General features: G+C 37.6%; 1 protein-coding gene across 2 annotated transcripts in view; it reads right to left on the bottom strand.

Moving 5' to 3' along the window:
- Positions 1-9,921: 9,921 nt before the first annotated feature.
- Positions 9,922-27,317, bottom strand: part of POSTN (periostin) — a 36,507-nt gene continuing 19,111 nt past the window's right edge. Inside the window, exons 13-24 of one of the 2 annotated variants that reach the window (XM_054164589.1) lie at positions 24,677-24,807; positions 24,422-24,524; positions 23,996-24,063; positions 23,396-23,441; positions 20,965-21,012; positions 18,738-18,833; positions 18,051-18,140; positions 16,704-16,781; positions 16,238-16,318; positions 14,067-14,153; positions 12,094-12,135; positions 9,922-11,048 (exon numbers count right to left, since the gene is read on the bottom strand). In XM_054164589.1, the coding sequence (XP_054020564.1) occupies positions 11,008-11,048; positions 12,094-12,135; positions 14,067-14,153; positions 16,238-16,318; positions 16,704-16,781; positions 18,051-18,140; positions 18,738-18,833; positions 20,965-21,012; positions 23,396-23,441; positions 23,996-24,063; positions 24,422-24,524; positions 24,677-24,807 (911 nt within the window). In that variant the 3' untranslated portion in view covers positions 9,922-11,007. The remainder of the gene's footprint in view (positions 11,049-12,093; positions 12,136-14,066; positions 14,154-16,237; positions 16,319-16,703; positions 16,782-18,050; positions 18,141-18,737; positions 18,834-20,964; positions 21,013-23,395; positions 23,442-23,995; positions 24,064-24,421; positions 24,525-24,676; positions 24,808-27,317) is intronic. The other variant, XM_009902822.2, reaches the window with a different exon arrangement.

Below are 27,317 nucleotides of genomic sequence, written 5' to 3'. Positions count from 1 at the left end.
AGTACCCCTGTGATCAATTAAACATCATGTCTTCACCTCTTAGAGTGTAGATTTGTAGGACTCACTTGTCCTTAGATCATGCTCTGATTACCTAACTTCCTTAACTGCATTTCTCCCCCAAGATCCTTCCTTTCCTGCTTTTGTAGGTAGAGATAGATTGTAACTGTGTAGGTGGGATCTGTGGTCTTCTCAAAGTCTTGGTCCCCTGCTTATCCACACCAGCTTACCTCACACAGTACATCACTGTTATTGCGCACACACACTTGAGTTTCTTTCTATTGGAAAATATGGGCTTGAGAAATTGTTGTATATATTCATATTTTATGCTTGCTTCAGTAACAGTGTCATAAATATGTTCTCAGGTCATCTCAGAAGAGAAAGTTCTCCCAGCTTCTCCAGGTCAGATATAAATACAATGTTCTCCAGATCAAAGCACTGCATAATTTTAACAACAGAAAGAAGGTCTACTGTTAGAGAAAAATGTAGCTGGACAAATATCTATTGTGCTGAAAGCTGTAGCAGATAGTAATGTTTAACCAGGCAGGTCTCCACAGGAGGCTCTGTGTGGTCTTGCATGATTGCCTGAACAGTCATGTGCTGCTTTCTTATCAAGCCTGAGCACCTGTTTTCTTAGCCCATAGGCTTTCTGACTATGCTGCTAGCTAGCAGCTTTACACAAATGAATGAAGCTGCTTCAGGAACACCATGCTGACAGTGGTTGTATCCATGTTGTTCAGAGACAGCTTCCTTCACAGTGGGTTGGCTCATCCACACAGTGCAGGAATCCAAGCTTTGTCTCAACCTTGCAATTCCTTGGTTGGTGCCTTTCAGTCCAGCATCAAAACCAAGGAGAACTCTGCATTACAACCCAGAAAAGAATGTATCATGAAACTGAGGGCAGATGCTGAATGTTGTGGGGTGCGTTATGAAATCATGTAAGAGGGTCTGAGGATGCAAAGCCCACTGAACATCTGTACATAGGACAGAGGGAGCACACCTCATATGCTAGTTCAGTAGTGCCTATGGACTGTCTGATGACCCAGAGTGAACTATCAGCTAGTGATAGCCAGTTTTTGTCTCAGAGGGAGCTCCAAAGGAACTCTAAGAGTAGACACACTTTCATGCAACAGGCAATCAGGGAATTCAGAGAGATCTGCTAAGTTTTTGATTGCATAGAAATGCTAAACAATTAGTCTGTATTCTGCTTTTCAGAGGCTCTCCAGTTGCCCTGTAATGCTCCCTGTGTTTGCTTGAGGGTGTCTTGTCCTGAATAACTGTTTGCCTTTTTTTATTCTTCTCTAGCACCGTTCATTCAACTTACATAAACCCACCATAAAAATTCCCATAATGAGATAGAATCTAGTACACATAAATTGTTACATTTCCATGTCTGTCACCTGATTGAAAACTGATATGTTCACCTTAACTTCTTACAAGTTTGGGGTTTCTTAAACATAGAAATTATGTACTGCCAAGCTGCTAAGGACATCTGATGTGATGAAAAGGATATTCAGGTTAGGATGAAAAAAAAATCTCTGGAATCTTGTTATCCAAAACAAGAGCATTAGAAACAAGAGCATCAGTAAATCAGATTCAGTCATTCCTTTGAAAAAAAAACCCAAACACCCCTGAACATGAGTAATTGTCCAGGGTTAACACAGCCTGCTTTCACAAGATCCTCTGCCTCCATACAGATGGGAGGGAAAATAACATGCACAAAAAACCCCAAATGGGTTGGGATAAAGAGTCTTACTGGAAATGCTACAATGCAGAATTAGCTTAGACTGTTTGTAGAAAAGTACAGCAAAATGCAGAAGTAGCAGCAGCCAGGGACAGAACAGTTCTTGCCACCCAAGCATGCAGAAGCCAGCCCAGGAGAAAAGACCAACACCCGAAGCCTGGAAAGCACAAGCAGCAAGCAGAACAGGAAGCCTCTCATATTACTGTCTGAGCTTCAAGCCCTAAAATACTTTGCTCCAGACAACAATTGCATTTTGGGCTGGCATGACAGCAGATTGGTATTGAATATCATCATCAGAGTTATAGAATCATAGAATCTTAGAATCAATAAGGCTGGAAAAGACCTCAAAGATCATCAAGTCCAAACTGTCACCCAAGACCTCATGACTACTAAACCATGGCACCAAGTGCCGCATCCAATCTGCTCTTGAACACCTCCAGGGACGGTGACTCCACCACCTCCCTGGAGAGTATATTCCATGGGCTAGCAACTCTCTCTGTGAAGAACTTTCTCCTCACCTCGAGCCTAAACTTGCCCTGGTGCAGCTTGAGACTGTGTCCTCTTGTTTTGTTGCTGGTTGCCTGGGAGAAGAGACTAACTCAATCCATGACAGTAATTTACATCAAAGTGTGTTTTAACTAATCACATCTTAAACAATAATCCAAATGTTCAATTTCTCACACTGCTATTTAAAGGCCAGTCACTTCTGCAGCTTCATACAAATGATAGTCATAACAGCAGCCCTTCATTTTTCCTTGGTACTTTAAGACCAAGAACTGTAATTCATCTATTGGCTGCACAACAGATGCAGACTTAGACATCCAGTCACTTTCTAAGTTCAAGAGAGTAGTAATACAGGTCCAAACCACCCATTATTCAGGATCTTCCACCCACAGCTCCTTTAGTTGTGGTTAGCAAGTGCTGGGGCAAGACTGTCTAATATATCAATACATTGACACCATCGTATTGTTTGGACTGAGCTGGAGTTAATTCTCTGCAAATCATCTTTCAGGTGCTGTGTTTTGCAGTGCTGTAGCTGAGTGTTTTGGCTACTGCTAAGCCGAGTACCCAGGCTGTGCTTTCCCAACATTTCCCCACCCCAAGAGTATGCTAAGGTGACACAGCCAGGCCAGCTGACCCAAACTGGCCAAAGGGGTATTCCATGCCGTATGACATCAGCTCAGATATATGAAGAAAGTGAAAGAAGGAGGTTGTGGGATTCATCCATGGCATCTGTCCTTCAGAGGAACTATTAAGAGTAGAGAGCCCTGCTTCCCGAGGCTGACGACCAGCCTGCTGATGGGAAGTAGCAACTAACATCTCACTCTGCTTTCACTTCCACGTGGTCTATTGCTTTGCTTATCATATTACTGTTCAATTGTTTCTATCTTGTAATTGGCTTTTGTTACATTTCCCCCTCTCCCCTGTCCATCTAAGAAGGGGAAGTCACAGAGCAGGTTTGGTGGGCATTTAGCCCCTAGCCAGGACTAAACCACCACAACCATGTATTGAAAAATTTTATTCTGATATAGAATCACAGGTCCTTCTCTTTAGGTAACAGTGTAAATTAAGATTGTAGGGGCAGTACAAAAAGAAAAGAAAAAGACTGTGATGCAATTCTGTCTCCACTAAAATTAATGACAAAACTCCTACCAGTATCTGCAGTACTAGGCAGTCTCCTCCTAGACAGTATATGCATACTGTCTTTGATCAAGCAGGTGGTAAGATCTTTGTCCCAGACATACTTTTTGCACCTTCCAGATTAAATTTATGATGCAATCTATGCTTCTAGTATATTCATTGACTTTACTATATGGATCGGTTAATGAATGCTTCCACTTCAACCCTGATGCAGGGCTTGTGTACCTTGTCTGCTGCTTGCAGCTATAGCAATTGCCCAAAGAAAAACATCTTTCCTGTAGATTGTTGAAAGGTACAAAGAGAATAAAAATTCATAACCATATCACATCAGGAGGCCTAAATAATTAAATGTAAAGGTTTACCACACTGAATAATACAGACAAATGAGCACAGGAGAACCTCTATTGTGTACTAGAGAGAAGGTAAATTAACCCGATCACAGTGTTGTTCTGTGATCTGAGAGTGCTTTAAGGGGCTTAGATTGGATATGTCATGTGGCTTAGATTGGATATGTCATGTCATCACCCTCATATTCAGGGGTGCCTGAGTCATGCAGGGATTTCCTCTCTGCTCTGTGGTTTACCTGAGCAGCACATGGTGATCAAGGGGCAGGGGGGAGGAAGGTTAGCTTCTGATCGTCTTAATTCATCACTCATAAATGAATAAAAAAGCATCCAGGAATAGAAGACTTTAAAAAAAGTCCAGTTTGTGTCTTCAAGATCTGTTACTCCTTACATGGCAGTTTTCCACTGCAAAAATGTTTTAATAATCTTCACACAGAAACTACAGTTGGATCATAACCTCAAAAACTGATTAGATGGCAGAGTGTCAGCAACATTAGAAGATGAGTTATAGATGTCACAAACTAAGGAACTTTGGATAGGGAAAAAAATGAAAGATCCAAAAGAGCTGTTTAGCACTGGGTCTAGGATCTTAATGTTGAAGATATCATCATTGTCTGTGTAGAGGATTGTAATGATTAAAACAGAATCTATCACTGACCTATTCTTGAACTGAAGGAGGGCAGACTGTGATTAATGGCTGTGCTGGATTCTTCTGGGGCTTTTCCAGCTCATAAGAGATCATTCATGTATGTGACTGAGTCTTTAAGTTTTTATTAGAACTTCAGTTAATCCTACAGAAGTAGGGAGTTTGGACTAGACAACCCCCAGAAGTCCCGTCCAACCTTTCATATTCTGTGGTTCTGTGATTTCATGAACCATATATCCTGAACTATCATAGCATCTTAAGAAGACCAAAACAGAAGCCATCCACAAGCTAAATCAATGTCAATAGTTTGTTCAACACCAAAATAGATCCCTAATCATACAGACGTTTCAGGAAAGTATGAGCACTGTCATATTAACAGGGATGTTCTTCCTTGTTATAGCTAAACCAACTGTCTTTTCTGCTGAACAAGTACTTGATGGAATATGTCTGCCTAGTCTGATGGCAGCTAAGCCAGAAAGGAGAGCAAAATATGGGAAAGTGACTGTGAGGATGGTGTGAGAGAATGACTGTAGGAAGGTATCACTTGCCTAGGTAAAGCATTATGAACTGTAAGAGTGAGGAGCAATCCAGCCTTGGCAAGGAGATTGATAACATGATCTAATAACACTTTTCCATCTGTAATGTCTCTGATCTGCAGCTGGAGAAATAATAAATACACATTTGAAATACAGATGCTTTGTTCCAGATTGTGGCATGACATCTTCCTGGCTGTTGTTTTCAATGTCCTTTCTGAGGACTGGAGATCGAGGAGAGTCCACATTCAGGTATTGTCCCAATAGAGTTAGGGCATATTTGGGACATACATGAAGATCTTTGATCTTGGAAATATTCCTGGGGCTTCTGCAGTCTTGTGGAGAAGGTGTGTGCCTTGCAGTTGTTGCATGTGAATTTGCCAAAGTCTTGGTAGTACAGAATAAGCCTTTCCAAAGACAACCTCATCCACACTCAATTTCATATGAAAATGAAAAAGAAAAAACCAAGACAAATAGAGCAACAACAACAACAACAACAACAACAAAGTAAAATCCAAACAGCAATATTCATCTTATTTTTAAAAAGTTCTTTTCCAGGACTCCTTTTAAAACATTGTACTTACTGCCATTCCTGTCTGTGACCAGCTGGGATCCAGAAATGAGTTATCCTTCTGTTGTTCCTGGAAAGAACAGTCTTTCCCAGTTAAGTCATAGCTGGTTTGGGTTGGGGTTTTTTTTTGTTTGTTTGTTTGGGTTTTTTTCCCCTTTTTCTTTCCTAGACATGGAAGAAGGGGGTTCAGCAGTATCACTCATTACTCCAGCTCTATCTTTCATTACCACATGGGCACTTTGTAATCAAGTCATTCACAGAAGACACAGAAGTCCTGCTCAGTCCTCTAGACAAGTGAATCTATATGTCTGTAAACAAATAGATCTGTACTTGTCATTGAGAACTGGGGGAGTCTGGATTTGCTAGAGATTATGGCGACAGACTGACAGTGATGGGTGTCTACCTGAGTTCTGGGGAATTGCAGGGACACTGACAAACTTCAGAGGTTTCTTAGGCCTCATTTGAAGTACAGTCAACAGCCTGCGGAGTCTGGGGCAAACTTCTGCAAATCATACTTCGGTTCAGTCTTGTCTCTAAAAATGTCCCTAAAAATGTCCTTGTCTCCTGATAATTGATGTATTTTTCTCAATTAATAAATATGCTGGGATTCCCCCCAATTGATTATGCCAGACCTGTGCAAACATTACAGCATCTAATTTACACTGGCTCAGATGAAGTTAAACATGAGGTGCAGTATATTAAAAGAGGGAATTCCAACAATCCTAGTCCATAACAACTTCTATACTGTAAACAGCATATAGGAACAAGATGAAGCTCTGGACACAGCACTCTGCTGGTAGAGCATTCCGTTGCATGTCTTTGGCCCATGCCAGCTTGCACTTTCTGAGCCAGTCCCATGCATTAATCTGAGTAACAGATTCCAGGAAATGTTCCAGTGGACAGCATAGACAAGGCTGTGCAGATTTTGCTTTCTTTCTTCCTCCAACCCTGCACCAGCAGGCTTTGGACTGGCAGTTAACTCCTGTACACTTTACCATACAATGCAAAGCTTCTGTGTCATGCTAAAACAAGGAATAAGGGAAAGGCATTCCTTCCCAGACCCTGCCAAGGATATTAAATACCAGGGGCACAAGCTGGTAAAAGCAGCTGAGGACAAAGTGCTCAGTAGTGTGGATACAAACTTCATGTGCCTCTCCATCCAAATACACAAGCAAAGTCTGTAGTTCTGTTTTTATATATCTGTAAGATATGGAAATCAAAATAAAAAAATCAAGAAATCTGAGTAGGTAACAGATGCATCAGATCAGAAACTGAAGCAAGAACGCAAGAATGCATAACCCAACACATAAGGATGGGTGAACTTTATGATCCAAAGGGTAAACAGTGATGGTGTTCCTCTGAACTGCATGTTCCATCATAGAGGTTACTTCTGCAAACGAGGAATAAACCCACCAAAGAAAGCTTGAGCTCTGCGTTATTTAAAAGATGACAGTTAAAGCAGGAAAGAAAGAGAACCATTTTAATGTAGAGTTACTAGTTACTCCTGTGTTACTACTATGTTACTCCTTCTGTAAAGGAGATTGAAGAGTCTCTTGAATAAAAAGTACTGCTAGCTTTCAATCAGTAATGTACTGGGCTCCAAACGATACAGTGACTTCCTGAGCTATTTCTAACTACTTGTACCGTGAGGATTTGTTTCCCTTCCCAATAACAAACAAAACAAATCAAGAACAATCTAAATACAATCCAAAAACAACTAATGTGAAGGTGTTTGTACACATCCAATATATAGTATTGTTATACAAAAAACCCAAACAACCCGCAACTGAACTTTGACAAACGTTGGCAAGCTTTCATACTTTCTTTCTTTCTTTCTTTTTTTTTTCCCTTTTCTTTCTTTCTTTTATTTTTTTTGAAGTCCTACAAAAACATAATTTTGAGGAAAGGTAATACAAATGAGAAAGTGAGCTCCTGAAATCTTAATGTTTGTCCTTTATGCAGAAGAGAAGTTGAGAGAGACCTTCCTTTAATAATTGAACATGAAGCTCTATGCCACTGTGAGTTTCAAAAAAACCCTCTCTACATCACAAAGAGGAGACCCTCCACATCTCATGCTGTCACCAGGAGTTTCTGTAGCTCCCTATCAAAGGAATCAGGTCTTTTTTAGACTTTGGTATTCCTTACTCAGACCTTTCATCTGGGATTGACATTTAGTAGTTCTGAACTTCACATAATAAAAGAACAAACTGCAATGCACATTTATTTCCCAGGGCTGCTGCCGCCACTAATTATCTTACTAAAATGCTTTGTAGACAAAAAGTGCAATTCATTACATGTTGACATTCCGGATGTTTGGACAGATGATTGACAATTCTGTAGTCGAATTATTTGAGTGGCATCAGAAAAGAGTTTGTTGTGGCAGTTTTGAGGTCCTTTGCAGGGGTTGCTGCGATGATGATACCCATTTTGTGGACTGTCATAAATTGAAGCTGCTCTTTTCTAGTAGCCTATGTATGGATGAACCCTATATTATCACAGCTTTCAACTATGGACTTACTGTAGTTTCCTAGGACATTATGATGTGCTTTCTCTCATGGTATCAATGCAGATATATCTCAATGCCCTCTATTCCTCCTCCCTTGCTGTGTCATTGCTTACACAGCATAAGTTAAATGAATGGAGATGAGATCACTGTTGTGATGAGGTTGGCAAATACAGACCATAAAGGCCTTGATAAGAAAGAACAAAGATTAAGTATATGGTGATATTTAAATGTGAAATATTGTTAATTCCAGGGCAGTTTTGTCATGTACCTGTAATGTCTCTACCTTGTAATGTCTCTGCCTTGAAGCTTCAACTTATTTTCATTTTATCCAGTATACTAGAGATATTAACCACGGTCTCCTCTGTTCAATACTTGTCAGATTATGAATATTTATGAATATTCACCCTCCTACATCACATAGCATGTAGATGCAAACACCAATTTTGAGAAAATCACAGGGTAATAACTACATGCGTGGTTCTGAAATGTAATTATTTTAAAGCAAATATGAATATTTAGCGGTCTTACAGATCACTTATGGGTCACTACTGCTGGCAAAGCTTGCAGATTTGGGAACACTGACAGTTATAAATTCTTTGGCATCAGTTTTTCATACAGCATACCAGCAGATAAAGCTTGAAGAATACCAACTCAGCTCAGCATTTTTGCTTATAAATCCTCAAGAGATTATAAGGAATCACCAAAGGACTCTGTCTTGGTGGTATGTTAATCTCTTATTCAATCACATTATACTACTTCAAATTACTCTAAGGTGAGGGGAAATATGTAACATAACAGGAAAAGTCATAGTCACAAAGGTTCTTCAAATCTGCTCTTTGGAAAAAGACTGCCCAAAGAAATTACTAACTACACTGACAATGATTAAAAGAGCATGTTGGTTTTCTTTCTGCATTGGGCTATAGAGGGATTTGTCAGCTATAGAGGGATTTGTCAGCTATAGAGGGATTTGTCAGCTAAACAGAAAAAGCCACTCCTTCAAAAGAGATGTTGGTGTACAGTGCAGGTGGACAGACACCTTCTGTGGTCAAGGAAGGACTCAGACAGAATATATCAGGGAAACAAGTGTTCATGGAGGAGTACCTCTTACATTGTATTTCATCTGGATTCTGTTGATGAAGGGTGAAGTACAAAAATACATATTAGCAACTACCATAGGCTTTATGATAGAAAATATACCCAAATTATGATGTTACAAGTTTATTCCCACTTGAAGATAAAAATGCCTTATCGTAGGACACCTACCGTAGTCCACTTTCTTGCCTCCTGCTTCCCACCAATTCCTGTACATACTGAATTTGTCAGTTGCATTCAATTTTCTTCCTAATCTCCTCCTCTTTTCTGGGGAAAGCACTTACACATTCCTCCCCTATCATAATTACCATCCTTTAAAATCTTGACCAACAGCTCATGGTAGCACAGTACTGAAGAAAGCAGGTTAAAGCAAGTGAAAACCTCTAGCTCTTGCCAGGTTTAAAAGCTGTCCTTTCACCAAAGCACCATGATACTGAGGTCATCTTGTGGAGTCTGACAGCCACAGCATATCAATTCAATGCTCCGCTAGCGCTACCATTCAGGAATTGGTGCTTGTGGTACATGATTATGGAATTGGGGGAGGTTCCTATTTGTGTTTGAAGACAGTGACACAGTTTAAGTGCACTTCTATGTGGCCAAGTGAGAACAGAAAGTGTCACTTTGCTGCTATTAAAGAATAGATTTTAACTAAAAACTACATTAAAAAAAAACCCACCAAAAAGTATTTAGAATTTGCTTTACTATTCAAAAAGTATTTTCAAATTAAAGTAAGCACAGTTCAGACAAACTCTTTATTGAGCATTGTTTTTCAAAACAGAAGTATAAAAGCACATTAGATAACTCCTCTGAAACTTTGGTCTGCAGAATTAAGGCACTCTGAATGCGGTTTTTTTTTCTAATCTGTGAGTAGCTGTTTTCCAACTTTTGTTAATAAAGGCAGACAACTTTCATGAGTACAAAACTAGAGTTATAAAATTGGCATAATTTACAGACAACTCCACGTTAGTACCAGACATCAGCGAAGCATGTTTTCACATAAAATCTTTCAGCCCTTGCCTCATTTCTGTAAAACCTCTTTCCATGCTGAATTAACTGTTTGCATACATTTTATTTATCCTTTTAAAAATCAGCTTTATTGATCAGAGGACACATGAAAAAGTGGCAAAATGCTTAAGAATTCCAATAGATGTATTGGTATAGGATTCCTGTAACAGGAATGATGTGCCTTACAGTCAATATGATTCAAACACATTTCAAGAAGCTCATAATGTTTGCTCTTTTTTTTTTTTGTTTTCCCTTTGTAAGAGCTTCCATTAGCCATGTTACTAGAAGGCATTTGGATATGCAATGCAGAACAACAGGAGAAAAAAGATACATTTAATATATGGCATATCTGCTCGTTTAGAAAAAGTAACTTTACTGTTGTCATTATGACATTAAACACGTGATTAATCTTGACTTATAAAAAGCATACAATACTACTGAACCAAAAGTGCTACGTTAACATCTCATATTTCCTTAGGTTACCCTTAAAGTCAACTGAAGTGATATTTTTTTTTTCCCTCTAGAGATGATCTAATTTAATTTATATTTCTTATTTACTGGAAATAATAATAATAAAAAAATACTCTGTATTGTTCCCTGCTCTTTTTGAATCCAATCCTGCAAACACTTAAGAGCCAGCATAAGAATGAATCATAGCTCTACAGAAGTTGATGGACTCCTGCAGTTCGAAGATCCCACCCTGTAGAGAGCAGTTAAAGCACCACCAATAGACTACAACTCCTAGTGAGCACTGTGCTGGCAGTAAGTATCTGCAGCTTCACATATTTTTGTGGATTCATGGTTCAGTTTACATTATGTTATCAAAACAACGTCGCTTTGAAGTGTTCTCAATTTTTAACAAGTTTCTCTTCCTCTCAAAGACCATCCTGTTAATATGTATTTCTGTGGGCTCTGTTTCAGGAAGCTTTTAGGAATGAGCTAGTCTTGTCCTTCTTCTTGCTGTTCCCCCTGGAAAAAGATCCATAATTATAACCTAGAATTATATATAATATAGTTGCACTATATAGAATCACAAAATCAACCGGGTTGGAAAAGACCTCAGAGATCACCAAGTCCAGCCTATTATCTAATACCTAACACCTCATGACAACTAAATCGTGGCACCAAGCACCATATCTAATCCTTTTTTGAACACCTCCAGAGACAGCAACTCCACCATCTCCCTGACCAGCACATTCCAACGGCCACTTACCCTTTCTGTGAAGAACTTTCTTCTCACCTCAAGCCTAAACTTCCCCTGGTGCAGCTTGAGACTGTGTCCTCTTGTTCTGGTGCTGGTTGCTTGGGAGAAGAGACCAACCTCCACCTGGCTACAACCTCCCTTCAGGTAGTTGTAGAGAGCAATGAGGTCTCCCCTCAGCCTCCTCTTCTCCAGGCTAGCTAAACAACCCCAGCTCCCTCAGCCTCTCCTCATAGGGCTTGTGTCGAGACCTCTCACCAGCCTCGTTGCTCTTCTTTGGACACATTCAAGTATCTCAATGTCCTTCTTAAATTAAGGAGCCCAGAACTGGACACATTGTGGCCTAACCAGTGCTGAGTACAGGGGCAAAATGACTTACCTGCACCTGCTGGCCACACTATTTCTGATGCAGGCCAGGATGCCATTTGCCTTCTTGGCCACCTGGGCACACTGCTGGCTCATGTTCAGCCGGCTGTCAACCAGTACCCCCAGGTCCCTTTCTGCCTGGCTGCTCTCCAGCCACTCTGGCCACAACAATCCCATGCAGGGCGACAATGTGCAGAACCCAGCACTTGGACTTGTTAAATGCCATCATGAAGAGGAAAGATGAAACCTGATACTGAATTTTTCACGCTTGTGATGGCAACCAGGGGTTTACAATGATCTCTCAGATTCTTAATTGACTAAAATAAAGTAAAACTAGTGATTTACAAATCTCACAGTGCCATTTTCAGACTCCAGAACCCTCAGTAATCTTGCAGATTTGTAGAATAATATTTGGTGTATACTAAAATGTTTGTGGTTTGCATTTACCTTGTGTCTTCCTGGTTGCTTGTGCTTTCCGTGCAGGTGCTCCTAGAAAACAGAAATGTTGTACTCAGAAGTTATTTGTAAGAACTAAAACTCATTGTAAGAATTAAAACTCATCAGAAATTTTGGAAACCCATTTGTTGTTTAAGGTTTTCAGTATGTTAAAAATTTTGACCCATTAGCATGTTGACTTGATCACCTGAAACATGAATACTTACAATACAATTCATACATTTCTATTCTCTTCATTCACCCACCATACCAATGTTTCAAAAGTATTTTTAACAGTATGAATTAGTCCATTATTTGTACTGATCTCCTGCAGAAGGTTACATGATGTAGGCTGGTGCAAGGACATGCTTTTCTCTCAGCAAACACTATCTGACACTGTCAGCAACCTGAAAAACTCATGTTAAGGTACAGCCCAGGACTCAGTTTCTGCTTTTTGGCAGAGGATGTCTAAATCTGCTGTATAGGTGATTTGCTTGAAACTCAGCCATCACAAGGTGTTATTTCCAGCTGTATTTGAGGCTTGATTTGAAACTGCATTGTGAGTCCACAGTATGGATCTTCGTTTAGAGTTCAGTTCATTTTCTTAGAGACTTCTGTTTTAAAGAACAGAGCAGGTGCTAAAGTATCACCTTCTTTAGCAGATACATCTGATTACCAAAATACTGTCTCAGTGAAACTGTGGACACTTCATTCTCATCAAATCCTGGGGTATTTTTCAAATCGAATGTGTCCTCATTGAGTGGAAAAACATTTCCCAGTCATGTAATTCTTCTGCCACAGAAAGGTTACTGTGGTATTTTTCCTTCTTTACAGACATGAAGTACTTGCATCTTTGCTTAACCAGCTGCAGACAGTGCTCTTTTCATACTGAGGTAGAGACTATGTAAATGCATAGCCCTCTAATTAGAGTTGAGTTTAGACAGGTTACCTGCACCAACGTGACAGAAAATGTCAAGCTCTACGCAGCCCTGACAAGGATACAAAATAAACCATTCAAAGTAGGCTTCCCATACTTATATGCTATCTATAAAACGATTCTGCTAGTTAAATCTCATGGTTGAAGATCATTTTCAAGCAATAATTGCCTTCCCTGCGTATTTTGTACTACTCAGCATTGAAGTTAGTTATGCAAACACTGTGGTATGCCTTCAGTACTTAGCACAGACTTAAAAATTTAGGAAGTGGAATAATATTTCTTTAACTCCATTCTTCACAAGCCATACTTTTATCCTACGAATTTAGTTCAAAGGCTGACAGAATAACTTATTCTGCACTATTAGAACTGGAAAGGACATACATACAAATAAAACCTAAACAAGGTACTTATTACCTTCAAATGAACATCATTAAAAAACAGTTAAAGAACAAATTCCTGGTACAAAGCCAGACTTTATTGCATTTGGCTACTTTAAATGATTTATTTTGGACCTTGGCACCATTCAGCTTTTTCAAATACAATTTTTTATCTCATTTAACAACAGGATAAGGGTATAGAAATTCCAAGACGCTGTGAGATATTTACTCAAGCCCAAATGTTACATTCAGTCCACCCCAGCCCTCCTTTCACCAACATGAGAATCCCTCACATCAACGCGTCACTAACATTGACAAGAAATAAGTCAAGTTAAAAACAACTCACGTGGTCTTCTTCTGGACGTGCTGCTTAGAGGAAAGACAACTCCTACGGTATGTGTTCCTTCAAATGTTTTACCTAAGCTTTGCAGATAGACATTTCCTCTTGTCTACTATGCCTGCCAAATCTTTTAGCTATTCCTAGCCACAAGATAAGCTTCAACATTTTTCTCTGCAACATCAGCAAAAGAATTTTTTCCAAAACAATCCATGCTAAAATGTGGGCTTCAGACATAAGTAATTTTTGTGAATAGATACTATAAACCCCTACCTGGAATAATCACTTCAGACAAAGCAGGTCTTAGTGATACTGGATTTTTAGACAAACTAACCTTCTAGATGGACTTTCTTGATTTCTCTCTCGATAATCTGTGGCTCTCCCTCAATTACTTTAGTAACCTTGGTGTACTCAGTTCCAGCTACGGTAAGCATCAAAAACAAATTAGTTAAATCTGACATAGTATTTCTCCATATGCAAGGAGCCTTCAGTGGAAATTGTCATTTTGGGGGTGTAGGTGTATGCAGGCCACCAGGTTATTCACGTCATAAGGTCCTGCTGATTTTCTTATCCTTGCCACAGCTGATTCCTTCTCTAGGGCTAAGAGCTACTTACTGCAATCTTGGCTGAAGTTTTGTTTCAGCAAAGACTGCCAATTGTAGTAAGTGGTGCTGAATACTGTATAAGTAGAATTACAGCCCACATAAAATCATTCTTTTACTTTAGGTAGTGCTAATACATTCAATTATGACTAGAATTGGATTTAAATGCTTTGAGAATTTTCAGTAAAACAGAAGTAATTTGATGTAGACAAGAGGGCCGTAAAGCATTTTCACCATTATCACCATCATCACCTACAACCATAGAGCAGAATGTGTACCTGCTTTTAATAGCTAAATGTATGGTAAGGTAATGTCATGGCAGCCAAAAGTAGCTGACTGGATAAACCATGGAAGCACAGAAAAATCAAATGAAAACAAGACACAAGTCTGCCTGTTTGATCCATTCTGTAGAGTAGGATGCTTATGCAAACTAACATATAATAGCAAAGAAAAATAGCAAGAATTCAAGAGATAACGTTGTAATTTCCAAATTTACTACAGATAATTTATTTATCAATTGTAGTTGTTAGGTTCTGGCATCAGACCTGACCCCAGAATTTTGAACAGTTCTACAGACAAAGTTTGATCCTGCTCTTTACTGCCTGGTTGACATCATTAGCGCACAGTCCAGTAAATGAAGAGATTTTCTTACTATAATTTCTTTCATTTTCAGATTTCCTTTTAAATATTCAAGGCTGAAATAGGCACCTCCAGAGACCAACCCTTTTCACGTAGCTATGAAACTTAAGATAGATAAGATGCAAAGCCTGCTGCAAGTTCCTATTCTGGAACTTTATCTGCAGGTAAATCCTGACATAGATCTATAAAACTAAAATTTAGGTTTTCAAAACAAAACAAATATATTCAACAGCATTCATAGCCATATCTTGGCCTTTCTCTAAAACTTGCTGTATTATCAACTACCTTTTTTTCCTTTTTGGTGGAAAGCTGTTCAATCATTCAGCTCCCACTAAATTTTTTACTTAAGTCAAATCCACAGAATAGTTCTTTTGTATGACTACAAGATTTAGTTCAGTAAATACACTGCTGTATGCAACCTGTTTCACTGATATTCAAAAGTGAACAGAAAATGAAGTGGATTCAGTTAATTTCCACAAAGAGAAATATCCATATGTATTTCTGAGCTTCTGACTCAAGTTTACACTAACATTTACTGAAAACAACACTTGAATTCTCTTTATTCCCCATTGCTATTATAGACAGGTTTTCTAATCTACATTAAGCAGAGAACATTCCATATTCATAGGTAAAGATTAATTTCATAAGCACAAGGTTTTTTTACCAGTTTTCTACAGCTACTGGTTATATATTGCCAAAACTGTTAGAATTAAGAGAGCAAGAGGGAAAGAGAACCATTCCTTGGAATGCTATATTTGAAGGGAATTAAAGTTAATGTCTTGATATCCATCACCTGTAAGTATTGAAAAGGATGCTTAACATGCCTTTAATTATTAACTTGAGGGCAATGAATATTCATTTCTGAAGAACTGTTAAGTAGGATGAGTTTGCCTGTTACAATTTTCTACTTTATATTTTTCACAGATTTAAATTTGCTGAAAAACACAGTTCACAGCAAGAATAAATCTTCATTGCTCCCCTGAGTTTTAATTAGATAACTTTTTAAAGACTGAAAAAGCTCCACCAATTTTTAAATTTTTATTGGTTTTCATGATCAGTATCATAAGATTGATTAAGAAAACTTTGACACTTTTTTCCAATGTCACAGAAATTTGGCACTTCATATATTGAATTCTGCTTTTTCTCCCGTTAAAATTACACTTCTACTGTGTCAGTCTTTAAAATGTTGAGATCAACATATCTGAGAGGGGTTTCAGTTGTCATAACCTGTTGCAACAAGGTTAGTTATAATATACTGAATTACCTCCCTGAAGAAGTCTTTTGATTTCTTCATCTTCAAGTAAATGACCATCACCTTCAATAAATTTGGTCACCTTGGTAACCTCTGATAGGATACAGGTTATGGCAAAAAGTTGATTTACAGAAAACATTTGACAGTTTGATAACAGCACATTACCGAATTACAAAATCCATCTCTTATGATAGCAAATTCCAGCAAATGCCCTCCTTATGATAAACATAGCCTAATATACAGGAGACCAAGGTGGCCTTAATTCTGGATTTGACTGAAATGTGAAGACCAGAGATTCAAACCAGAATGTTAGATTTGTATAGTTCTCAAATTCTGAGGTTTAATCTCTGTGTATGATTTTTTTCATTATGAGCACCTTTGATGAAAACGTGGAGTATTCATTCAGTATTTAAGATAACTTTCTAAGATTATTATTAATTTTTTAAAGGAAGGAAAAAAACCCTTACAAGATACTAACCTTCCTCAAGTAATTTCTTTAGTTTCTCTTCATTGTCCGGACCACCTGCAGTAATTCTTGTATATTTTATTTCAGGACCTGGAATAAATGTGTAAACAGTGACTTTCACTAGATGTACCTGGGTGGTTATTTTGCTATTTCCCCCCCCCCCCCCCTTATTTAACACTTAGGATGGTTCAACAGTTAACATCCTTTAATCTGCTTTTGTGATCACTTTAGTTTTCACTGTCCCAAATGAAACTGAAATAGTGATACAAATAATAATTAGAGTTATTCAACAAAGTGCTTAGATAAATTCAACATTCTGAATGTTTTAAACACTTTGTATTAAGTTATAGATCAGATACTTCCTAAGTGCAAAACCTGCCTGAATGCATTGTTTTAAGTAGATATTTTTGCTTTTATTACTGTTGTAAATTCTTTGAGAACTTTGTATTTGGGATCCTTTATCGGTTTCTACTACAGAGGGGAGAAAGGGAAAGACCAGGTTGAAAACACTGACAATTCACATTATATTGACCACTATACATGGGATACTAGTGAAACCTGAATTTGAGAAAGGAGAAAAAGGTATTTTATTTTCTCCTCCAGAAATTCTGTGTGGAAAAATAGTACCAAATTTATCCCCAAAATACCAAAGTTTTTCATTCATTTGTTTTCATTGTGAAAATAACTTATGTTTATAACTTTCTCTCTTGCTTCAATGGCTTCTTATATTGAATTTTAAGATTTTTCTAAATAAACTGAATATATAAACTTTTTTGCTAAATTCACTTACCAGGAGTTAACTGTCTTCAACTTACACCTGTACTAGCATTTTAGTGGCAGATTCAAACAGGTATTTAACCAAAGGGATCAAAATGTATTAGCAGAGAATTTGTGACTGCTTAAATATGCCTCACTCCACTTATAAATTGCTGTGAAGTTTCTAAGATTCTTTAAAAAATATCTCATTAGTAGGTCAAATATAAATGGAATTGGCCAAAGAGTTTGAAAGTTGCTGTGGGAGAAGATCAAAGGACACAGAAAAACATTTTTTTTCTTACATCAGCTGAATATAAATATCTAACTTGGATGTCAGTTCAATCAAGGCTACTCCTTACAGAGAAACAGAGAAGTTCTTTTCCTGATATGGTTGTCAAGGAACGCTGAGTTGACATGCAAAAGTTCATATCTACAAACTGAAAGTCTGCCTTTGGTTTAAGGAATCTACTAAAGGATATACAACCCAAAAGTCCACTAAAACAAAACCAAACCAAACAAAAAAAGAGTTTTCTTTTGAAAGCAAAGATGCTCTACTTTCAAATGTTGAACTTTACTAAGTACAAATAGCTCAGCATAATTTACCTTGAATAATTCTTTCTTCTGTTACTTTTTTCTCTGTCACTTCCACAGGTCGCCCATCAATGATTTTGGTATATGTTTTAATAATTGGTTCTACAAGGATTTTTAAATTGAAGACATTAATCAAGTAAAAAACAGAGTTACAAGTGCTGGTTCTGAGATGCTGAAACTTGCCAAAGTACACAGGGAAATTTCATAGGTTATTTTATAAAAAAATAGAAATGTTCAGAGAAGACAAAGAACTAAGTTTTCTCCAAATTTAGAATGGCCACCTTTTGTTTTGCCTTTAAAAGCACCCTGGATGCAAACTTCTCAATGCCCCTAGCAAAACAGAAGACAAAGTTTACCTTTATGTCTGAGAAAATTGCCTGTGACAGAATCATGTACTACATTTGACTGCAGGAAAACAGCCAACTCTTAACTGAGACAGATGTTATGACAACATGCAGAATGTTTCTATCACTGACTTGACTGTAGCTATGGGACACAATTAGGCAATTATCCTAATATTTTTAAATGCAAGAGAATGAAAAGATGTCGTAAAATTACACTTTCAGAAGGTTGTGTTAAACCAGAACAGAAGTTTCTAACATATCGCATGTATCATCTACATAAAGTAGAACCTGACTGGGAATGATCAATGTTTCAAGTTTTAGCTAATATAAATTGAGTTGCTGAAAGCATACCAACCTCCATGAATCACTTTAGTTATTGTCTCCCCTTCCCTGACTATTTTGAACTCAGGTTCCCCTTCAATTAGTTTAGTGATCTGTGTGATAGATGGGTCTGTGACATAGGAAAAAAACAACATGTTAAAATAGTCATAAAATTTTTTATGGTATTCCACAGGGGTAAAATGAAGCTACCATTGTTCCTTCTACTATAAATAAAAGAGATTATTGTAACAAAGGATGCTTTAAATCTGAGAAGCCATTTGCAGCAATGGTGTGCAATCTTGTGCTTCTTCCCATGCTATACTTTTACATCCCATTGTAAATTCACTATGTAAATTTCTTTTTTTCTTACTTCAGTGTATGTGGTATTTTAAAAATCTGTCAATTAGTCTTAAGCAAAAAAACCAGATCCTCAGTAGCTGAAATAAATTCTTCTTTTATAAATATTGGCAAGAATCTTTCTCCACAGAGTTACTGGAACCATATTAGCTATCGCTCTGCTAGCAATCGGCATGCAAACTATTGTGTGAAAGCTTAGAAAAGAACTAGAGAGAAAAATTTGTCATGTTATTTCCTGTTAACTGCATATTGTCAAGTGGAAATTAGATCTTTTAATAAGAATTTATTTATGTTGTTTTGGGAGGTTTTATTTGTTTGGGGGTTTTGTGTGTGGTTTTAGGGGGTTTGATTTGGTTTTGGGAGTGTATTTGGCCAAGACTTGGACAGTGGTCACCTAGCTTAAAGGGAAAAAAAAAAAACAAGCAAAAAACAAACATCCCCAAACTACTTCAGAGATCAGCTGGAATGGCTGTAAGGATATTTGTCAGCATTAAGGGTTATGAGTCTTTGACTTGAATGGGAGTGGTCATCTTGATCTTGATTTCTGTGACAAATTACTGATCAGCATTTAACAATAGGTTTTTAATGTGTGCCTGGTGTTAACTGTCGAAAGTAGTAAAAATCAGGCTAATTAATGTCCTTTAAAAATAACAAATTCAAGCATATATTTTGTATTTGGTTCTGCAGCAGACTATGGTTCTATAAATTAGAGTTTAGATATAAATCTATGTCACATACTTATTTGCTGCAAATGAGGTGATAAGTGAGAGAGGCAAATCAGCTGGGGAGGTGAGAGAGTCTCTTTCCTATTCTCCTAAATATGAAAGCATCCTAATGATGACCAGTTATTATACAGCTCTCTTCATCTGAGTTTTAAATAGTTGAATGATCCATTGCTTTTAATCTATCTATTAGATAGATTAATTAGATAATTAATTAGATTATCTATCTGTTATCTATTTAATCTATCAAGTCTAGCTGAAAAAGCTATCTTGCAAGATTCATTGACGGGCTTGTGGTTTAAATTTAGAGGCATTTTTAGCATGTTGAGAATCCCTCACATGAAGACTGGGCAACAAAAACCAGCACATATGCTGGGTAGTGTCTAATTCTAAACGGGATGAAGCACAGAGAAGTTGCTGAAAACAAGCTCATGTCACTTCTGCTAGGAGAAAGTCCTCCCAGGAGTAACGATTTAACAGTCTGGATAAGGTTTGTGCAATGATTTTTAACTGCCTATCTCCTCAGCTGAGCTTAACCAGATTCTCTCTGAGCATTTTTATTTCAATGGGAGACTGAAGCTCATTAGCAGTGTACCTGGGCTTGTATAACTAATTGGAGTTTTATTTAAGTTATATATAAATCACAAGTAATATTGATAGGCCCAACTCAATTTTTTGTTGTCTTTAGTCCCACCGCTAATCTTTAAGTCACACTTTTGCCTCAGGAAAATTTGGCTAATCGTCCTTTCCAGGCATCTGACAGATATTGGTATTTAGAACTGATTGAAAATGAGAAAAACACTTTTCTTTGAAGTACAAGAGACAAATCCACTTCATTAAAAAAAAAAAATAGAAAAAATATTTTTTATTGCAAATATAGCAATATTTGAGGCATTTAGATTTTTTCTTTTCTTTTAGAAAAGACTCTTAAAAAAGATGACAGAAAATGGAGACAAATCTATTTGGGGAAACCAATTGTGGAAAATCTTTTTATACAAAATGTTTCAGCCAGTTCTAATTGCAATATTTGTATCTTTGCTTTTTCAGCAAAGTGCTGAATGTCCTGGAGTTATGTAAAAAAAAATATAAAATAATCATCCTGTGAAAGAAATATATACAATATATATTTTGTATATGTACATGAACATATACAGAAATATATATACTAAGGGTCTCATTTACCTTCTTTTGTGATGATGGGCTTGACATTGCTTTCAATTATGTTAATTTCTGAAAGTATAGAAAATGGAATATAAAGCACATCCCATTCTCACAGTTTCTTTATAGCAATGACAGTTTGATTTGGTATGGTCATAAAGAAGAGGATAAAATCACAGATGCTTAATGGATAGAAATATAACTCAAAAGGATCTGGAGTATGGATTTTGGTTCTAGTTACTAAATGGTGCTGTATACATGTCGCCTGGATACAGATTCTGTTGGCGTGCCTTTGTGGCTTATGAAACCCATGATAATGTAAGGTACATAATAACAGCTCACACAATTTCATGTCTAAATATTTGCACAATTTCCTGATGTATTTTAAATTCAAATATTATTATTTTCTTTCCATTAAGAAGCTGACCTTGTAAACAGAGAAAACTGACATTCAAAACTTTTCATATACTTGATAGATCCACAGAGAGGATGACTGTGGTTAGCTTGGGAGATCGAGTTGTCTCTCCGCATGTAAGACAAACCCAGCTATTTATTGAATATCTCTGAAAAATCATTATTAGACTCATATCCATTCACTGGTAGAGAAGCCTTTAGTGGTAGAGGTCCCAGCCTTCCATTCCTGCATTCAACTAAACCATCACCTTTCTCAATGTCTGATATTGACCTCCCTAGATTGAGTTTACAGGTATTGCTACTTCTGCTACTCACTGGTTGTGGGATTTAGAATCATAGAACATCTTGAGTTAGAAGGGACTCATAAGGATCACTGAGTTCAACTCACTGCTCCTCCAAGGCTATCTAAAAATAAGCCATGTGACTAAGAGCGTTGTCCAGAAGCAACTTGAACTCTTGACAGGCTTAGTGCTGTGACCACTTCCCTGGGAATCCCCTTCCAGAGACCAAACACACTCTCAGTGAAGATCCATTTCCTAATGTCCAATCTGAACTTTCCCTAATGCAGCTTCTTTTCATCTTTAGTCAAGCCTTTTACACTGTTTCCCACAGCATCCTCCTGGAGAAACCATCTGCTTGTAGCAAGATAGATGGACAATTTGCTGGGTTAAGAACTGGTTGGATAGTAGTGAATGGAGTTAAATCCAGTTGGCAGCCAGGTACTTGTGGTGTTCCCCAGGGCTCAACGCTGGAGCTAGTTCCCTTCAATATCTTTATCAATGATCTGGATGAGGGAATTAAGTGCACTCACAGTAAGTTTGCAGATGACACTAAGTTGGGTGGGAGTGTTGATCTGCTGGAGGATAAGAAGGCTCTGCAAAGAGATCTAGACAGGCTGAATGAATGGGCCAAGGGCACTTGTATGAGTTGTAACAAAACCAAGCGATTTCAGCCACATGTATTAAGTCTTGCCCTTGAGATCTTTCACAATCTTGGTTGCCCTCCTTGGGGCACACTCTAATAGTCTGATGTCCTTGTATCGAGGTGCCTAAAACTGCACACAGTACTCCAGGTGGGGTTGCACCAGGGCAGAGTGGGACAATCATCTCCCTCAAATAGCTGGCTATGCTGTGCTGCACGCACCCCAGTACATTTGTGTCCCTTTTGGCTGCCAGGTTACACTGTTGGATCATGCATGTATTGATGGGAAGTTGGATAATTCCATTGTAACTTCAATGTGTGCACCCTCAGTTTTCAAAAGCCCCATGTAAATGTCTTCATTTCTACTGAGAAGCATAGGTAGAAGCTTATAGAAATTGAATCATCTGCTTAAATTCATGTTCCTTCACAATCCAAAGCTTCATCAGGAGCTTTGTCTTCTAACACTTTGCTTCAACAGGTTCCCCTCTATATGCAGAAACTAAATGCAGACCCTGAGAAAGTCTCTGAGAGACAAGAAAATAATAAAAAGGTTCTTTTTTTTTTCACATTAACTTCCTAAAGAGAAAATGGTCAGAACAGCTACCTCCTGTACAAGGCTCAAATTTGCATGTATAGGAAACAGGTGGAACAGGCACACTCTGTTCCTCTGGAAGCGTTTATGAAAAAGAAAACATCTCAGTGAAGAGTTTAGTCAATGCTACGTTGTGGAGAGTCAGTGCAGTACAATGCTACACGTTAGAGAGAGAGGCAGTAGAACTCTGCTATACACCAAGCACTGAACTTTGGCTAAAAAACTGCAACCCAATCTTTTCCATATGTATTTTGCCTACCCCAAAGAGTCTGAATAGCTTACTTCAGGGTCACTTTCCTGTTACACATCTGGAAAGGGAAAAAAACACATACAGTAGCACAACAGCCAGAAACATTCTACTTTGAGTCTTTCTTCCTGTGTTTCACTGGCACATCTTACTTTCCCAGAAATTGCTTTCTCTTTGATTGGAAAAAAAAAAATGCACAGTACAGGTCTGGAACTGGCAATCTCTTTTAAAATAAAAACAGCAACCTCAAATCCATCTGGAAGTATTTTAAATTAACTTACTGTAAAATGTCAGTGGAATCTCTTTGAAGGTACTGTCACGAACAAACTATAAATACAGAAAATGTAATGTTAAAATTTAAAAGGAAGAGCATTTGCTTCCTAGTTTCCTAATGAGTGTGGGTAGGATTCACTACCTCATTGATCTACAAGTCCTCTCATTAACTGTTACAGGAGAGTGTAATCTCAAGAGGATAGATGAGATAGATAAGGATGCCCTTTTTTTTCCCCTTCCACAGGCTACTGAGGCCAGTGGGTTTAATGCAGCAGTTTAGCCACTCAATGTTTCTTTCAAAGAAGAATTCTCAAGGACTTAGAAGCAATTTATTTTGCTGGCGGGATAAAGCATAAATGAATGAGAGAGCAAATTTTGGCCAGTTCACACTGGAGTTATCCAAATGCAAATATTCTACAATTATTTGGTGTTGAAAAGCAAATTCCATTGAGTGCAATGTATCATTCATGATTATATTTGGGTAGCTGGGAGCTTTCAGTGTGTTGTTTTCTGAAGAAACAGACAGGCCAGAAAATTACTTATTATGAATTGCACATGGTTTCACATATGCTGCCAAAATGATGAAGGGATCATTATTTTAAGCATACCTTAATTTGAATGTATTTAATCAACTTCTTCAGAATTGTAAGTAACTGGTCATTTCCAACAGGCAGATCTGACAAAAGAAATAGCCATGTAAAAGCAAGCATATATCTGTGTATAGTTTTCATTTACAGTCATCAGGAGGTGTAATCACTCTTAAACATTCACACAAGTGTGCACCTGCACATACACATCATCTATATTAGTGGGAAAGTCTACAGCATCTTGTTTTCCATGCATTTGACTTTCACAGAATTTCAAAGAGTTGCCATTGTTTCAAGTATGCTTCTCCCACAAAATGAGTACTGAGGTAAATTTTCTGTTTCTTCTTCAACATAGGAATTGTCTCTTTAAAGGAATTAACTTTAAGTTATTGCACCTATATAACAGATTCAGAAGGGCATGTATAAATTCCATGAACTAGCTCTCACCTGCTGGATATAGGAGTTTATCAATAACGTGAATGACACCGTTGGTTGCCATGAGATCAGATTCTCTTGACTTCAGTTCATTAACTAGAATAGTATCATTCACCTGGTAAAAGATGACAATAGAACACAAGTTTTCAGGGTCATTAAAAGGCAACCATAAGCCCTAAGAAAGCATTCAGAGAAATACATTCCAATCTGTAATGTCAAATCCTTGCTAGAAGGCTGTATTAGGGAAACTTCTTTAAAACACTTAACTGTTTTCAAGTAGACTTTCCCTCCCTGAATGGTTTTAAGAATGTTTGTCACACCAGGCTCAAAGCCGCTTCCAATGAAAACTCCTTGTATCAGGTGGTATAGAAGAATATTCCTGAGAGCATTTTTGTCTCCTATGGGGTGAAACAGGAAAAAAAGGTAGAGGTAAAAATTAAATGGCAATGGATAGTTCTTTCTGGCAATTCTAAGTATTGACACAAGCTTGAGGCAGAATTAAACATAGTACAAATGGAGCTACAACGAACACGTACAATGTGAATCTGTCAAAACGATGTTAAAGTGAAAAAACCAATCCTGACCAAAAGGCACTCAGAACATAATCTCAGAGATTATATGAGAACTCCTATACAAGAGAAGAGAAAAGTAGGCTGCATTTTCTATTTTTCTATAGTATCTTATTTGCTTGTACCTCTACTATGATCTCCCATCCCCACCCCCTTTTTCTTAAATATGCTCCACAAATTATTTGCATACAATTGCAAGATCACTAATTATTCTGCAGTATCAAATTTCACCAAGCTACTAGATGAATTCTAGCCTTAACACTATTGGAATTAAAGGGAGCCATGGCTAACAATTAACACTGTTAACTATTCTCTTGTGAGTCATCTTGAGATGACTGAGGGTAACTCACAAATCTATATACATACATTTCCTGTCTGGGGCAGGAGAAAGTTGCTATTTCCTTAAGGCAGAAAAGGAATTATTCTGAGTGCTGGTTTTGTCACTTCTTACAGAAACAGAGGCAGCTTGGAGAAGATGGGAAAGAGGCAAACCCCTCCATAGTTCAGTTTGATATTACTATTTGGGAAGAAAAGGAACAAAGCTGATGTTTTCAAGACTGTCTTAACAACTAAATGGATTCTGGAGCCCAAATTAATGACCTAACATTCCATTACTTGGAATATCAGCCATTCTGTTACAAGTTTTACACACTGGTACTTCCAATTACACACTGATATTGCTTCTCATTAAGAGTTTCAGTCTTGAAAATTCTATGGGAATACTGTCTGGTTCTAATTTTCCTGATGCCTCTTTCTGTGAGCATTCTCCTTTTTCCACTTAATGCAATTCACTTTAGTACTGAAATGTGTTAAATGCTCTTTCATTTCCTACTAAAACCAACCCTGATATGTTTTGATGTTATCTGTGAATGGTCCAGTTATTTACATACAAAAACTAAATATTGTTATTCAAAAACATTTAGCTTTGTTTTATGTCACAATAGTCACTGGTTAAAGCACTCACTGGCTTGGTTACTCCCAGGCAACCAGTACCAGAACAAGAGGACACAGTCTCAAGCTGTGCCAGGGAAAGTTTAGGCTCCAGGTGAGGAGAAAGTTCTTCACTGAGAGAGTCGTTTGCCATTGGAATGTGCTGCCCAGAGAGGTGGTGGAGTCACCATCCCTGGAGGTGTTCAAGAGGGGGTTGGACATGGCATTTGGTGCCATGGTTTAGTCATGAGGTCTGTGGTGACAGGTTGGACCTGATGATCTTTGAGATCTCTTCCAACCTTGGTGATTCTGTGTTTTTCTTAGAGATAAAATTTCTTCATATATCTTAAAATAACCTAGATATTTCAAGGCTTAATTTATGCAACATAATGCCTTTAAAGAAAACCTAGATGGAATTCCAGAAAATAATCTGACACAAAAAAATGGACACACTGCTGAAAATAAATAAATAAATAAAGCAAGTATGCATTTGTAAATCTCAGCTACTAAGGAAAGTAAGTGAAAACTGAATCACAATGATAGGAAAAATAGTACACAAAGACCCCTGAAAAGCAGAATGGAAATTACAAATGCATTCTTAAATGCAGAAATAATCCAAAATTACGTGGCCTTGGGTACAATGTCAAGTTGTAAATTGAAGACAAAAACGGAACTGATAAAATAACTATGCAGTCCAGTAAAAACAGAACAATGGCACTTACCCAGTTATATTAGTTCATAGCCTTGAGGCAAGCTTCATTTTATAGCTATCTAATGTTAGTCATTTAGGCTATTGGTTAATTTACTGTTAGTCTCTAGAGACAAACCACACTAGAAGGCAATTTAGATCACAATCATAACGTTAAATGACTGAAGAGGTAATTAAAATTCATTGTGTCTCAATGAGTTAAAGGCTGTGTAGAGCCGGGGGTTCTTCTTATCAATGCTCTGAGCTGGACTCTTTGAAGTCATTAAGGATTCATGGGATTTGGCTTCATGTCTTCAGACTTTGATCCTGAAAGTCCAGGAATGGAAAATGTGACTGACCTTTTGGATGTGGGATTCAAGGCAATCACTCCTTCTGCACTTGTGAGCAGGCCAGATTCACATTACTCTCAAATAAACTAGAAATACTCATAGTGATGTGGCTACAGCCTCCTGCTTCAGTGGGAAGTTCTGCAGATTTGAAGTATTCATTGTGCATTTATTTTCTTATGGAAATAAAGCATGGCATTAAAGAAACTATTTTTCATTCTTGTTAAAAAAAAAAACTACTTAAAAAGCCATAATTTTGGAATGATATACCGAGAATTTAAGTTTAAAATCACACTAGATCCTTTTTTGTAAAAAATCTATTTTCTCTATCCCCCAGAAGGAATTAACTTAGGCAAATTCTGTGACCTACTATA

The sequence above is a fragment of the Dryobates pubescens genome, chromosome 10 (genome assembly GCF_014839835.1).
Source record: "Dryobates pubescens isolate bDryPub1 chromosome 10, bDryPub1.pri, whole genome shotgun sequence".
Taxonomy (NCBI): Eukaryota; Metazoa; Chordata; class Aves; order Piciformes; family Picidae; genus Dryobates; species Dryobates pubescens.
The sequence above is the reverse complement of the archived record's forward strand: the minus strand, read 5'-3'. Positions and strand labels throughout refer to the sequence as shown.